The 14,640-nt window shown below is 34.6% G+C and overlaps 1 protein-coding gene across 1 annotated transcript; it reads right to left on the bottom strand.

The window, feature by feature from the left end:
- Positions 1-5,428: 5,428 nt before the first annotated feature.
- On the bottom strand, positions 5,429-8,949 carry LOC143565229 (mitochondrial import inner membrane translocase subunit PAM16 like 2-like). Its single transcript, XM_077052262.1, has 4 exons — positions 8,863-8,949; positions 6,790-6,877; positions 6,070-6,203; positions 5,429-5,741 (listed from the first exon to the last, which is right to left on the bottom strand). Exons 1-4 carry the CDS (start codon positions 8,863-8,865, stop codon positions 5,610-5,612), a joined length of 357 nt encoding a protein of 118 aa, XP_076908377.1. The 5' UTR covers positions 8,866-8,949; the 3' UTR covers positions 5,429-5,609.
- Positions 8,950-14,640: the final 5,691 nt, after the last annotated feature.

Genomic DNA, 14,640 nt, shown 5'->3' with positions numbered 1-14,640 from the left:
GCAAGCCTAGGCTAGAGAGCTGGTTTAATTTATACAGAGTTTGAGCTTGATTTGTTTCGAGTTCTATTTATAAAAATCGAGTTTAGTTTGTGAGTAGATTTTCAAGTCTAAGCTTAGCTCGTTTATTGTTTATCAACTATTTTTCATAAAATTATAAATATTTTTATATGTTTTTCTCTATTGCAATTTTGTGTAATATAAATTATTTAGTTATTTTTATTTATTTTTGTAATATTATATATATTAATTAATAATTATTAAATGTATATTTGAAAAAACTATATAAATATCATGCTCGTTTAGGCTTGCAGATTGATTCGAGCTCGATAAGTGAAGCTCGGGATCGGGCTAGCTCGAGCTCGGGCTTGATCGAGCTTTTTAACGAATGTATCTTGAGTAGCTCGCGAGCAGCTTGGCTCGTTTGCGCCACTGTGTGTAGTAAAAACTCTTTGCATACGGGCGTTTGTGGCACGAGGTGTCGCAATCAGCAATGGGGAGTTTTGTAGAAAGTGTTGTAACGGGAAAACTCCACTGCAATTATTACTCAATTGTTATAAATTAAATTAAATTGAATACAAATAGCTTAAATATTTAATTGGTTGGAGTTTGTGAGAAAAACTTGATTGGCTGGACGATTTAGTGGGCAACGTTTTCTACAAAATGTTTGAGGCCAAAACTTGACTAAAAACTTTGAAAAGGGGGGGGGGGGGTGTTCATAGAGTTGTGGGAGAGTTTTGAGGTGGGAAACGTTGGACTACGGATGGTCTTAGGGGTGTAATGAGAGTCTGAGGCATGACATCGGGAAACACTCGTCTTTCAATCCGGGGAACACTCTTATCTAAGGCAAACGCCCATGAATACCAGCTAAGAAGCATGACAGTGCGGTGAGATAAAACTCGTTCAGTTCAAGGATCCAACTATTGAATGATACTTACTCGCCTAGTCTCTCTTCATCACCCTGGTGCCGTTAAAACTAAATGTTAGGGGTATGAATCAAGCATGGGTCACATGGAACACTATGTCTTTTCCTTACCAATCCATCTCCAGCTCATTGGCGGCTCGTTTTAACTTAGGAGCTAATTTTCTAAAGCTCGAGTTTGGTTCATGAGCTGTTTTTTCAAGTTCAGGTTCGACTTATTTATTATTTATTGATTAGTTTATATATGTTATTAATTATCTTCATTTGTTTAGGAAAAACCTTAGGTTTGCGAGCCTAAGCTCGGCTCAAGCTGGTGTAGTATCTTAAAAGGATTCTTTATTAGAAATTGTAGTATCTCAACCATGCATTCTTCACCAAGTTCTAGATATGATTTGATGATGCTTTTGCAAATCTTTGCTTTGTCAAGCTTCAAGAAATTGTAGTGTCCTTGTATAACTTGACTTTAACCTATGATGGTATAAAACTATAAACAAATTAATTAATTAATAATAGTAGTCTTAGGTGGGTGGTTGGTACAATTTTGGTATATTACTTGTTTTATTATAGTTCTAACCTAAAGGGGCTTTAAGGTCTCGTTTCTTACATGGAGGAGCGGTTGAACCCCATCACAGCAGTCTAAATAAATAGTTTAATGACATTTGATTCCTGCTTCTATAACAAACACTATACGTCAACACAAACTACGATTTACCTAACTCGTGGTTAGCACTAGACGTGCACAAAAAAAACGGTTCCGGAACCTAACTGGTGGAACCGAACCGGAACCGGAACCGGTTCCAGTTCCAACCCGGTTGGTACAATACCCGGTTTGGGTATTTTTGTACCCGAAAATCGTACCCGGTTCTCATATTTGTATGTTAGTATCAGTTCCAACCCGGTTCCTACCCGGTTCTTAATTGTAACCGGTTCGGCTCGTACCCGGAAAAACCGGTTCTGGCGGGTTTTTTTTGAAGAGTCAAACAAAAGTCAAAGTAGCCGTTGGAACCGGTTCCAACGGTAATATAGCCGTTGGAACCGGTTTTTTAGCCACCAATTAGCCGTTGGAACCGGTTCCAACGGTAATATAGCCGTCGGAACCGGTTTTCGAGAGACAATAGATCCGTTGGAACCGGTTCCAACGGTAATATAGCCGTTGGAACCGGTTTTTGATGCCCAAACCTATATATAACTTGTTTTCCATCACTAATTTCACCACCAAACTCAAAAACAAACTAAAATACTACTCCTTTAGCAAACCCGTTCTGTTACCCGACCATCCAACTAAATATTATTATGGCACCCATCAAAAAAACTAACAAGAAGGCTAAGAAGAGTGTTTTTGTTGCCCCCGTTCCTGTTACGGAGGACCCAAGGGTTGTTACGGTAGTCAACCATAACCGCAACCAAGACATATGGAAGAATTGGGATTTGATTGTGGATGACGAAGGTTATCAAAAGGCTCGTTGCAAACTATGTGGTTCAATATTAAAGCACGATTCCAACTCTACTTTGAGAAAGCACATCAAGAAGCCATATTGCAAGGCGTTGAAAGGGATTGGCGCGACCGATCAAATTGACTTGGGTAAAGATGATACACTATTTCGTTACAACACGACTCAAGTTCAAGATAGAATGGCAAAGTTCGTTATTCAACGAGGTTTGCCGTTTAACCACTTTGATGACCCGGAGTTGACGTCGTTGATTCGCGAAACTCTACAACCGAGATACACACATGTAAGTCGTACTACCTTAAGACGTCATTGTATCAGGTTGTGGGAGTGTGCTAAAAAAGAGTTAATCGAGTCTTTTCATTCTTTAGAAGCCATGGTTAGTTTAACTACTAATGTTTGGTCGGCACCACACGGGTTGCCCGAATCATACATATGTGTCACCGCTCATTGGGTTGATCCGGTGACATGGCAATTGATGAAACGCACCATCGCTTTTGAAAACTTCCCGTTCTCACATACCGCCGAAAAATTGTTTGAATTACTTAATGAAGTTATAACGACTTACATCTTGAGAAATAAAATATTTTCGATTTCGTTTGACAACACTTCAAACAATACTAAGGCGGCTGAAAAATTTATCATTAAATATTCACCACCTTGTTTCGGGGATTTTTTTCATGTCCGATGTGTTGCACATATCATCAACTTGGTTGTTCAAATAGGTCTTGACAATGAAAACATTTGTGATGATTTAAAATACTTTAGACTTATGTTACAAGATGTCTTCAAAAGTGGTAAAAGAAGACATCTTGAATATAAGAACTATTGCAAGTCGGTTGAAAGAAAGTATTTGGGGCCGAATTGGGACGTTCCAACCCGTTGGAACTCAACTTGTCATATGTTAAAGTGTGCTTTTGCCCAACGCCAAACTTTACAAGCTTTTCATAACAATCTTGTTGAAGAACGCGAGGCCGATATGTTTCCGGAAAGTGTTTGGGTCCAAGTCGGTTATTTGTTGGAGTATCTTGACGTGTTCAAAAAGTCAACAACAAAATTATCGGGAGTTTATTACCCTACTAGTTGTTGGGTTTTGCAAGAATTGTACTATATGTCTTGTGTTTTTAAAAGCTTTGCGGAGAAGAACAAACTCTTCGAAAATATTGTTGCGGTGATGAAAGAAAAGTTCATAAAATATTTTAAAAACATACTGCCGGTCTTTACTTGTGCCGCCGCATTAAACCCCTATTGGAATGTTAATGGGGTTGAAACAACGATTGAGGAAATATTCGACAACTTAGGTATGCACGAGATTGACCCGAAGTTGTCGACGGAAGCGAAGGACAAGTTCAACAAAAACCTTCAAGACCTTTATGACCATTATTTTCAAATGTATGGTCCAAGCACGATATCGTCTTTTGTGAAAAAAACAACAACTAGTAGGCCGTGCAATGACCCACTTATAAACTTGATGAATGGGATTCGTGAATCGGCATCTAAGAGGCAAAGAGGAAACACACCAAGTAGCGAACTTGGTCGATATAGTGGAGCAAACTATGTTGAGGGCGCAACGGTCGACGAAATTCGCAATATTGATTTGTTGGCTTGGTGGAAAGGTAAACAAAATGAATTTCCCATTCTATCCGCCATGGCTCGTGATTTGCTTGCCGTACAAGCCTCAACGGTTGCTTCCGAATCGGTTTTTTCTCTTAGTGGGAGGGTGTTATCTATGCGAAGAACAAAACTAACTCCCGATTCTCTATAGGTTTGCATTTGCCTAAAGGACCATTTAGATGCGGTGGATCGTGTACAACACAAGGCGAACTTTGAAGACGAAATACCAATAGAGCGTCATATTCATGATGAGGAGGCGGAGGACGGGGTTTCTTCCGATAACGAAGACGAGGGTGAAGAAGAGAATGAAGACGAAGAAGAGTTGTAATTATTTGTTTTGGTAAAATTATTTGTAACTTGTTCAACTAATATTTAGTTTTGATTTGTTTTATTATAATTACTTTTGTTACTCATGATTAATTTTTGTTACTTTTTTAATAACGACGAACATTTTATTTATTTAAAAAATAACTATTACAAACATTATTAAAACATAAACGATACTAAACATAACAACTAAAACATAAAAAACAAAGTCCGTCATTTTAATCTGAGAATACTTATTTTTGGGTTGTAGAGCCGGACGACTCTCCCACTTCCGTTTTTTTAGCTTCCAAACTTCTTTTCTCTCGACAATACTTATTCGTATGTTTTCGTAATGTCGAGTTGGACCCTGCTTTAAGAAACTTCGAGCAATATCTGCAACGTGCCAACTCATGTGAGTCGGTCATGAGACACAAATCATAATGAACCCAAACATCGGGGCATCTTGTTGTTTCGATCACCATAACAACGTCATCATTAGTTGCCATTTGTTGTCGGTTTAAGGTTAATTGTGGTTTGGAGTGTGTTTTATAGTTTTGGAAGTGGTTTAACAAGTACACAAACAAACCTTGCTATTTAGAGTAAAAAAATAACCTATTTATAGTTAAAAAACCGGTTCCAACGGTCAAAAACGGCTATATAGCCGTTGGAACCGGTTCCTAACGGCTATGATATTTAAATTTCAAAAAAAACCGGTGGAACCGGTTTTTACGTAAAAACCGGTTCCGGTTCATACCCTACCCGGTTCTTAAAAGTTAGCATATCTGGGCATCGGTTCGGGTCGGGAACCGAACCGGTTCTTGATTGGAACCGGTGCCATTTTACAACCCGGTGTGAAAAAACCGGTTTCGAACCGGTTCGGGTTTTCCAGTTGAACCCGATTTGTGCACCTCTAGTTAGCACGATATCGACAAGGAGTATGTGAGTTTCTGATAACGGGTTTCCATGATTAACGAAAAAGATATTAAGAAAAGAACCAGTAAAACTACTAGGCTTGTAATGAAAGGTTGTAGTCCAACAATTACTCCCTTGATACATAGAAACTTGGTAATTAAAAGTTTTTAAAAGTAACGCTACTTTTTGTCGTTACAAAAAATTATTAACTTATGATCAAGAATAACGTTAACTTATTCGTATGCGTATTATTGTAGTCCGTTCACCATTGTCACACAACACAAAAAGATGGCCAGTAATGGCACAAGAAAGCACAATTCAAGAATACAAAAACTCCAATCTCCTCAGCATCTATCAGACTACTAATATACAAAAGTTTTTAAGGGTCTTTTACTCGATGAAAGTCAAAGTCAAACTGAAGGATCGCCAGAATGATTTTTTGGTTGATAAACCGTCTCCAAGCATTCCTTAGCCCTGTGAACCTTCGACTGCAGATAGAAACTCCCGTTCGTTGCATTCCGCTCGAATAGAGTGTCGTATTTCTGTAGAAGATTCAACGAATATTAGAGTTGATTATTATTAAAAAATTTATATTTTTGCTGATTATTTATCTCCTTGTAAAAAGGTTTTGAAAAACAGTTAAAAACGAAACCGGACAAATGGGTCAAAAATTATAATAATATATTTTTTGTAATCCCAATTACAACTAATTTTTCAAAAAAAAAGGATATATTGAATGATCGATTTGATCAGAACCAATGTACTAACATTGCATTGTAGGGGTGTAAAAAAAAGTTAAAACCTTTAAATTTCTACTGACGATAGCTGGTAAACGAATAAATAAAATGAAACAAGATAAAAAGTACTTGCCTTTGCAATTTCTTCCCATGAAGACTGCTCGGTTACACCAAGAATTTGTCGAGCCTCTTGTTTGGTCATAACTTTGCTTCCTCTGCGCACAGCGTTCTGTAATGTTTCTTGTGCAACACCTGACTTCGAGGCATCTGCAAATTGTATCATTAGCATGCATTTCAATTAAAAAAAACAAGCATAAACAAATAGAAAAGTAAAATAGTTCACATAGCAAACTATAATGTAATATGTGCTGATAAATTAGAGAATTTAAAGCGTGTATCTTACACGAAAAAAAAAGCAATTCAGAAACATCAACTGATCCACCATAAATTGTAAAATCTAATAATTTAAAAAATACCAAGACTTAAAAGGAGCAATGATGCTTAGTCTTGAGTCATACAGATGCGCTAAATAAGTGCACAACGCATCCTAACTGACACTTACTAAGAGTATTAATTAGCTAAGCATTAAACACTGTAACGAATGATCGAAGTAAGCCAGAAGCAGACTTTATAGAGTATTCTCACAACTGTTATCTTCACATTATGTGAATTTAGAAAAAAAAATTAACTTATAACTATTCGATATATCCAACTGTTTCTAAGCCAATCAAAAGAAACAAGGGGGTTGCATATTATACGACTGGTATCTAATATATTGCAAGACTTAACTAAATGTTCTGATCAGAAAAAGAAAAATAAAGTTACAAAATAAAGAAGTGTATCAGAAGCTTACTCTGAAGGGCTTGACGATATGCTTGAGCCACTCCCCTAAGCAAGATTCCAGAGCCCATTATAATCAAATTTGCGAGAATTTTAGCAGCCTGCAAAAAAGAAGTTTATATCAAGATTTAATAAAGCATTTCTAGAAGGCCGAATGTGTATAATAAACTCCCCGTCAATAGTAAACCACAAATTTTACCAACCAGTTGTTGCAATTTTAGTAGCTTCTTAAGGATAACATTGCAGTTATATGAACAAGATAGAAACATTTATAAACATACAGTTAGCAATTATGGATTTATTTTTATTTCATTAATAGCGTATGATAGTGATATTGAACACACTTGACAGTAATGATTATAACCCATAGAACCGATTATGACAAGAAATGCATTCCTTCATTTAGAAGGTGTGTTGTTCTGATTAATTGATTTAATCTGTACATCAGTAAAAGTAGTATAAAGAAAACTAGGCGCCATAGTGAAATTTTATCAAATCAATCGCTTAATGACTAAAACATTTTGCAACTGTAACATGATATTTAGAACTCTTCAAAATAAATTCATCAAATGAAAAGGGAGAAAACAAAAATTCAACCCAAGCTCCCTCAATCAGTATATTATGAATCGCATCTAGAAACATATTTTAGACATGTAATACCACATGAAAACAAAAGATATACAAATCACAAGACCAGAGTCTCTCATCCATGTGATTTCAAACTAAAGCGGTAAACGAATTGAACGTTCAACGAACGGTTCGGCGGGAAGTTCGTTTATGTTCGGCGTTCAATGAATGATCTAACATGAACAAGGAATTTAGTTCAATTAGCTAAATGAACAGACACCGGACACGAACAAGACATGTTCGTTCAATTGTGTTCGTAAAAGTTCGATAACGTGTTCGTTTATGTCCGTTAATGTTTGCTTGTTTATGTTTGTTCATTTAAGGTTTTTAATACTTTTTAAAGACTTTTCTAACCTAATTATATAGATTTAAACAAAATTATTAGCCACAAGACAAAAATATATGCGAGTATTACGTGACTGATTTATATGTAAAAATAACATATGATTATATGAACATGAATGCTAAAAAAAACACAAACTTGGTAGCTGGACCAAACCGTTACATTGGCCATCATCAGTTAAGACAGATCAAATACAATATTATCTGTGTTCATTCGTGTCGGTGAACCATTAACGAACAAGCTCATTTACTCAATATACATTTCGGTCGATTAGCAGTTCATTAACCGTCCAACAAACATAAAAGCTTAACGAACGATCATGAACAATAAGGCCTTGTTCGGTTCGGTTAGCGTACAGCACTGTTTCAAACAAGTAAAATATACATATTTTTGCAGCAAAATAATCAATAAACGAACACGACAAAAAATTTCGTTTGACTAACAGTTCATGAACCGTCCAATAAAAATAAAAGCTTAACGGACGAACATGAACAATAAGGCTTTGTTTAGTTCAGTTAGCATACAACCCTGTTTCAAACAGATAAAATATACATATTTTTGTAGAAAAATAATCAATAAACGAACACGAACAAGAAATTTCGTTCAATTAGCAGTTCATGAACCGTCCGCTAAAAATAACGAAAGAATATGAACAATAAGGCCTTGTTCGGTTCGGTTAGCATACAGCCCTATTTCAAACAGATAAAATACACATATTTTTGCAGCAAAATAATCAATAAACAAACACGAACAAGAACTTTCGCTCGATTAACAGTTCATGAACCGTCCAATAAAAGTAAAAGCCTAACGAACGAACATGAACAATAAGGCCTTGTTCGGTTCGGTTATCATACAGCCCTTTTTCGAACAGATAAAATACATGTATTTTTGCAGCAAAATAATAAATCTCATAGAACAGAACAAAATACTTCGCTTCTGTTAGCTGTTCATGAACCGTCCGCTTGTCTGATAAAAATAAAAAATTTAACGAACAAACATAAACAATGCCTAATTCATACAGATAAAATACACGTATTTTTTGCATCAAAATAATAAATCTCAGAGAACAGAACAAAGTATTTCTCCTCGGTTAGCTGTTCGTGAAATTAAGCATACCATGGGTATATATTTGGAATATTGATTGACGATCTGTGAAATTGAAGGCGAATTTGGGGGGTTTAGACGGAAGCAAGATTGGGGTTTTGTTTTGTTTTGTTTTGTTCGTGTGAACTTGGGAAATAAGACGGAAAGTTAAAAGCTGACATTTTTATATAAGGGGGTGGCAAATGGGTCGGGTCAGATCGAAATGGGTCATGTGTCGGAACTAGGCGGGATTGGATTGGGTTGGGTTGGAATTGGTCAATTGGCAAATGAGTCGTTCTGGTTCGAGTCGGAATGGATCAGGATTAAAACGGGTTTCGGACTTTCTGGTCATTTTTTTTTAAACAAGGATAACGAAGGAAATATTTTAGTTGTTTTTTATTTTTTATTTATATTTTAAGTTATGATCATTTTACTATTTTTTAAAAAACATTTGCCGAGAGGTTTTTTTTATCTCATTACGACCGATTCTTTTTTAAACCTGAATCAACCCTTTTATTATTTTTAAGAAAATTGGATTTTAATAATCCCAACTTTTTGTTATTGGCTGATAATAATCTCAACTTAGTTTATTCCCACCAATGGTCCCAAATTTAAGAAAGTTGGCTCTCAATGATCCACCGTTAAAAAAACATAACGACGCTAAGTTATTTTCCGAATTTCAAACTAAGTTTTTAGGGCTTTTGATCGGAATGAGGATACGAGTCGATTACGTAAAACTTAGCTTGAAATGATGCTTCAAATGACTTGATTAGTGCTTCAAATCGGGTGCTTGAACTTCAAATTAACAAAAAAATAAGTTGTTTGGAGTATCGTTTCGAGCTAAGTTTTACATCAATCGACTCGTATCATTCTTCCGTTCAAAAACCTAAAAAATCAGTTTGAAATTAGGAAAAAACTTAACGCCGTTATGTTTTTTTAACGGGGGACCATTGAGAGCCAATTTTTTTAAATTTGAAACCACTAATGGTAATAAACAAAGTTAGGATTATTATCGGCCAATAAAAGAAAGTTGGAATTATTAAAATCCTATTTTTCTTATTTTTATGACCATTATGACCCAAAATAAACTGTATGGGTCGTAATTGGCAAGTTGGCTAGAACGTGACAAATTTGTGAAATGATGTTTTCTAGAAAAGTGTAGAGAGCATTCACTGTGTTGCCATCCACTTATTTAATTTACAAAATCTAAGATAAGTACTTGGTAATGCAAGTTTTGTTTAAGTTTTGATTGTATCTGCCTTATCTTGTTTTAGAGCTTTAAGCTTTAGATACACACGGATACATGTGGATACATGTGACAAGTGTTATATAATCTTTTGTTTACATCACACAGTGATTTTATTTTAAAAGATGCTATCAGGTAATACAAGTTTTTTTTTTCTTCCAATCACATTATGATAAATGTATCATTATAAACGTTTTTTCTTTTTTTCCCCCTCTAATGGTTTATAGTAGAAACCCTTAGGTTTAAAAAAAACTTCTTTTTTAATATGTTTTTTGACACAACCACATAGTAACATGTTTCTCACCGAAACAAAAGCTCCCTTTTCCGTTTCTTGCTTATAACTTTTAAAAATAAAGATATTAATACTCCAAGAGAAGAAAATGAAAAATTACCAAAAGTCTAAAAAAATAATGAGATTATACAAACCAAATCACAAACATACATATTGTACAAATTAACATGCACACAAAACGAAATAGTACATGAGATGGTAACCATGATCAAAGCATAGTCCAATCAAATAAAGCATAAACCAAAGGAACGTAATAATGTTAGTTTTAGTAAGTTAAAATGCGATCTCTACAGAGGGTCTCAAGAAATCACAAAACATTTTTTACATTAGGTCATTTTCTCAATCAGTTTTGGAGAATTGTATTATTGTAAGCTTATGGTGTAAAATCTCACCAAATTACGCCTTTTCAAACCGCAATCTCCTAGAGCTACATGACATAAAAATAACCCCTCCAAGTGTAAAAAACGAAGAATGCTCTACATTGTATCGTAATGGCGGCTTGTTGGTGTGTGTGGAAGGCGATAAATGAGGCTATCTTCGAAGCAGATATCGTAACTTTTTGGAAGACATCAAGTCATTGGGTTTACTTGAACAAAAAAATATATCACTTTTAAAAACATTGCATTGGATTAACCGGTGTTGTTTGTGTTTGGTTTTGGCTCTAACTTCTTGCAAGGTTGCCGGTTAATGAAAATTACAATTTAAAAGAAAATAAGTAAATTTGATAAATAATATACAGAAATTGACCTTCTTTTAAAAAAAGTTAAGGATGTTTGGTGGGATTTGATCTTCATACGCCACCCCCATGATACTAAACGATCGTATAGGGCTATACGGGCCATATAGGTCTTCAACAATTCGCTTAGGCTAGACAAACTCGGTAATCAAAATTGTAATTGATTTGTGTTTATGTATTTTGAATAAAAGTGTTACAAGGAGACACATAACGATAACAATTAGTAACCTAAAGGCTATACGTATCCCAAGACTTTACATATTCAGAGTCTGTAACTAATGTATTCAGTCTAGTAAGCCATGACACAAACTGATACCATTCCTCGTGCAAGTCTATACGAGCCGTCAGGCCCGCCCCAAGAGGAGGGCGAGAAGGTCAACAACCCAGGCCCACTATACCGAGAGGCACATAATCATTAAAAAATAAAATTTATATTTTTATACATAATTATGTTTTAACACAAAATTGTACCAAATGACTTTTTAGTTGAATGGATAGTGTTCTAAATAAACTATTGAAACAAAGGTTATGGGTTCAATTCCCACAATTAGTGTTCTTTTTTTATAGTAAAAACTTTCATTTGTGTTTTATATGAATCATTTTAATTACATGTTTATTATTTTTTGTTTGTTTTTGGCTTCTAAAAGACAACCATATTGGTAAACTTGTCAAATTATCTATTACATAATTGAGAACGCGATTTTAGGGGTCTGTTTTTTACTCGTCCGAGGCCCTAAAATTTTAAGGGATTATCGGAGACGCCCTACGAGCCATATAAGTGAAAAGTGGTATGTAAAAATCTAAAATGGTGTATAAAAATTCCATGCCTATTTGATTATCAAAAGATGGGTTTGGATCAAATACAAATGAAATTAACGTGCTAAACGGAGAATCAAGTAGAGTAATTATATATACAAGTAGAGTAATTGTGTAATTACATCATAGAGTAATTACGTAATTACTCAATGCACGTTAATTTCATTTGTACGTTACTTTCCCCATCAAAAGATAACCTAAAAGTTAATCAATGCAAAAAAATAATATTTAGATTACATCGAAACAGAAGGCAAGCGGACAATAAGCTACGCTGCTACCCCTATTTGAAAGTTAATGAAATAAGACTTAACTTGTTACAAAAGTAATCTCATAAACCTCAAACTTACTAATTTCAAAATTCAAATCAAACATAACTTGAGCCACAAAATATATATATAACCGGTCAATATAAATAATAACAAAGGCATAATAAAAAGGAAAACATTATAGAATAGTAACCAACTTTCAAGTTTGTTTCAATTAAGTCACTCGTAGTTTGTTTTGTCCCAATCAAGTTACTCAACTTTCAATTTGTCTCAATTAGGTCACTTAAATTTCAATTTGTGTTGTAAAACGAGGGGGACAGCTACTATATTATCGTAAGTAATACATTTACTGATAAAAAATAAAAAAGTGTTGGTTTTAATGTCGTTTATAAACATATAATATGAAGGTAAAAAAGATAGTTGAGTGACCTAATAAAGCTAAATTTGAAAGTTAAGTGACCTAATTGAAACACATTGAAAGTTGAGTGACCTAATTGAGACAAAATTAAAAATTGAATGACCTAATTAAGACAAAATAAAATATGAGTGACTTAATTGAAACAAACTTAAAACTTGATTACTATCCAACGAAGGACAAAATAAAATATGAGTGACTTAATTGAAACAAACTTAAAACTTGATTACTATCCAACAAAGTTGTCCCTGATAAAAACTTAAGTCATAATATCATTCCAATTTTCATCTCTCACAAAACGACGTAGTTTCAGGTACCTGATCTCATTTCAGTTAACACACACACACACAAACCGTTTCCGTTATTCCCAATCGCCACCGTCTTTGTCATCCACCGCCGCCGGCGATCTTATTCCGGCGACTGTATTCCGGCGTCCTCCACGTGGCGCACGCAGTCTCCGGTTTCAATTAACCTGACGTCTCGATGCTGTTATCCTTAGCTAGGTAATTTATCGCTGTAATTTGTTAGTTAGGGTTTCAAGCCTCCTGTTAATTATTGTTTCGGTTTAATTTTAATTAATTCGTGCTTAGGTTTACAGTTTACGAAAGATTAACGTGTTAAATAGTTGATGCGATTACTTACTTGTTACTTTTATGTTTAAGCCTAGTGTTAATCTTAGGTTGCAGACTTGCAGCTGTTAGTTAATAGGTTAACCGAGAATGTAATCGTGTTTGTCAGTTAACCGAGAACGTAATTTAAATGTACTTGTTCGTGAACGGTTCACAGACGCAAACGAACGAACAGAAATGAACACAAACAATAATTTACTGGATCTGGCTAACCGAGAACGTAATTTAAAAGTATACCTCACTGTAATTTGTTAAGTAGGGTTTTTGAGCACCGTATATTATAAGCACTGTGCATTTTTTGCTAATTCGTGCTTAGGTTTACAATTTATAAACTATTAACATGTCTAGTAGATGATGCAATCACTCACTACTACTAGTTACTTATTACGTGTACAAGCCTCGTGTTAATTTTAGGTTTCAGCTTTTAGGTAATAGGTTTAAAGTGATGCTGATGCCTACGGCTATAAACGAGCCGAACGAACCAAACAAGGACTTGTTCATGTAATTGTGTTAGTCCGTTAGGCTAAGGAAATGCGGAAATGAACTTGTTCGTGAACGGTTCACAGACACAAACACAAACGAACTAACATGAATGAACACAAAGTATGTTTTATTGGATCTGGCTAACCGAGAACGTAATTTAAAAGCATTTCTTACTGAATTTGTTAATTAGGGTTTTTGAGCACTATATATTTTTTGCTCATTCGTGCGTAGGTTTCCAAACAATTAACATCTCCAACAGTTCCAAAATACTAAGTTTCGTATTTAACCCTCATGTTAATTTTAGGTTGCAACTGTTAGGTAACACGTTAAAGCGGCCGTAAACGAATTGAACAAGGCCTTGTTCATGTTCGTTCGTTAAGCTAAGGAAATGAACTTGTTCGTGAACGTTTGCTCACGAACACAACCGAACGAACACAAACAATGCTTTATTTGATTTAAACATTTATATTAATATGCTAATTTGCATATAAATTAATCATATAATGCTTGTATATATTTTTATTTTTCAGTTAATTTTTTTAGTTCTATTTGATTAGATTAAAAAAGTCATTAAAAGTATTAAAAACATTTAATGAACAAATATAAATGGACGTAAACGAACACATTCACGTGCATAAATGAACACATTATTGAACGTTCACAAACACAATTTAATGAACATGGCCTCTATTCGTGTTTGTTCATTTATTTAATTGAACGAAATTCCTTGCTCATGTTCGGTCATTTAATAAACAAACTTCTCGCAGAACGTTCGGTTCGTTTACAGCCCAACTCATGCTAATTTGAGCTTGCAACTTTTAGGTAGTACGTTAAAAGTGATGCTGACTTGGTTGTATATTTTCTTTAATTCAATTATTAATTTTTCTGAATTTTCTTTTTTTAATTCATTAAGTGATTACTATTCTAA

The sequence above is a fragment of the Bidens hawaiensis genome, unplaced genomic scaffold (assembly GCF_021521415.1).
Source record: "Bidens hawaiensis isolate Kalapana, Puna unplaced genomic scaffold, B.hawaiensis_p1.1 tig00022310_1, whole genome shotgun sequence".
In the NCBI taxonomy this organism is placed as follows: Eukaryota; Viridiplantae; Streptophyta; class Magnoliopsida; order Asterales; family Asteraceae; genus Bidens; species Bidens hawaiensis.
The sequence above is the reverse complement of the archived record's forward strand: the minus strand, read 5'-3'. Positions and strand labels throughout refer to the sequence as shown.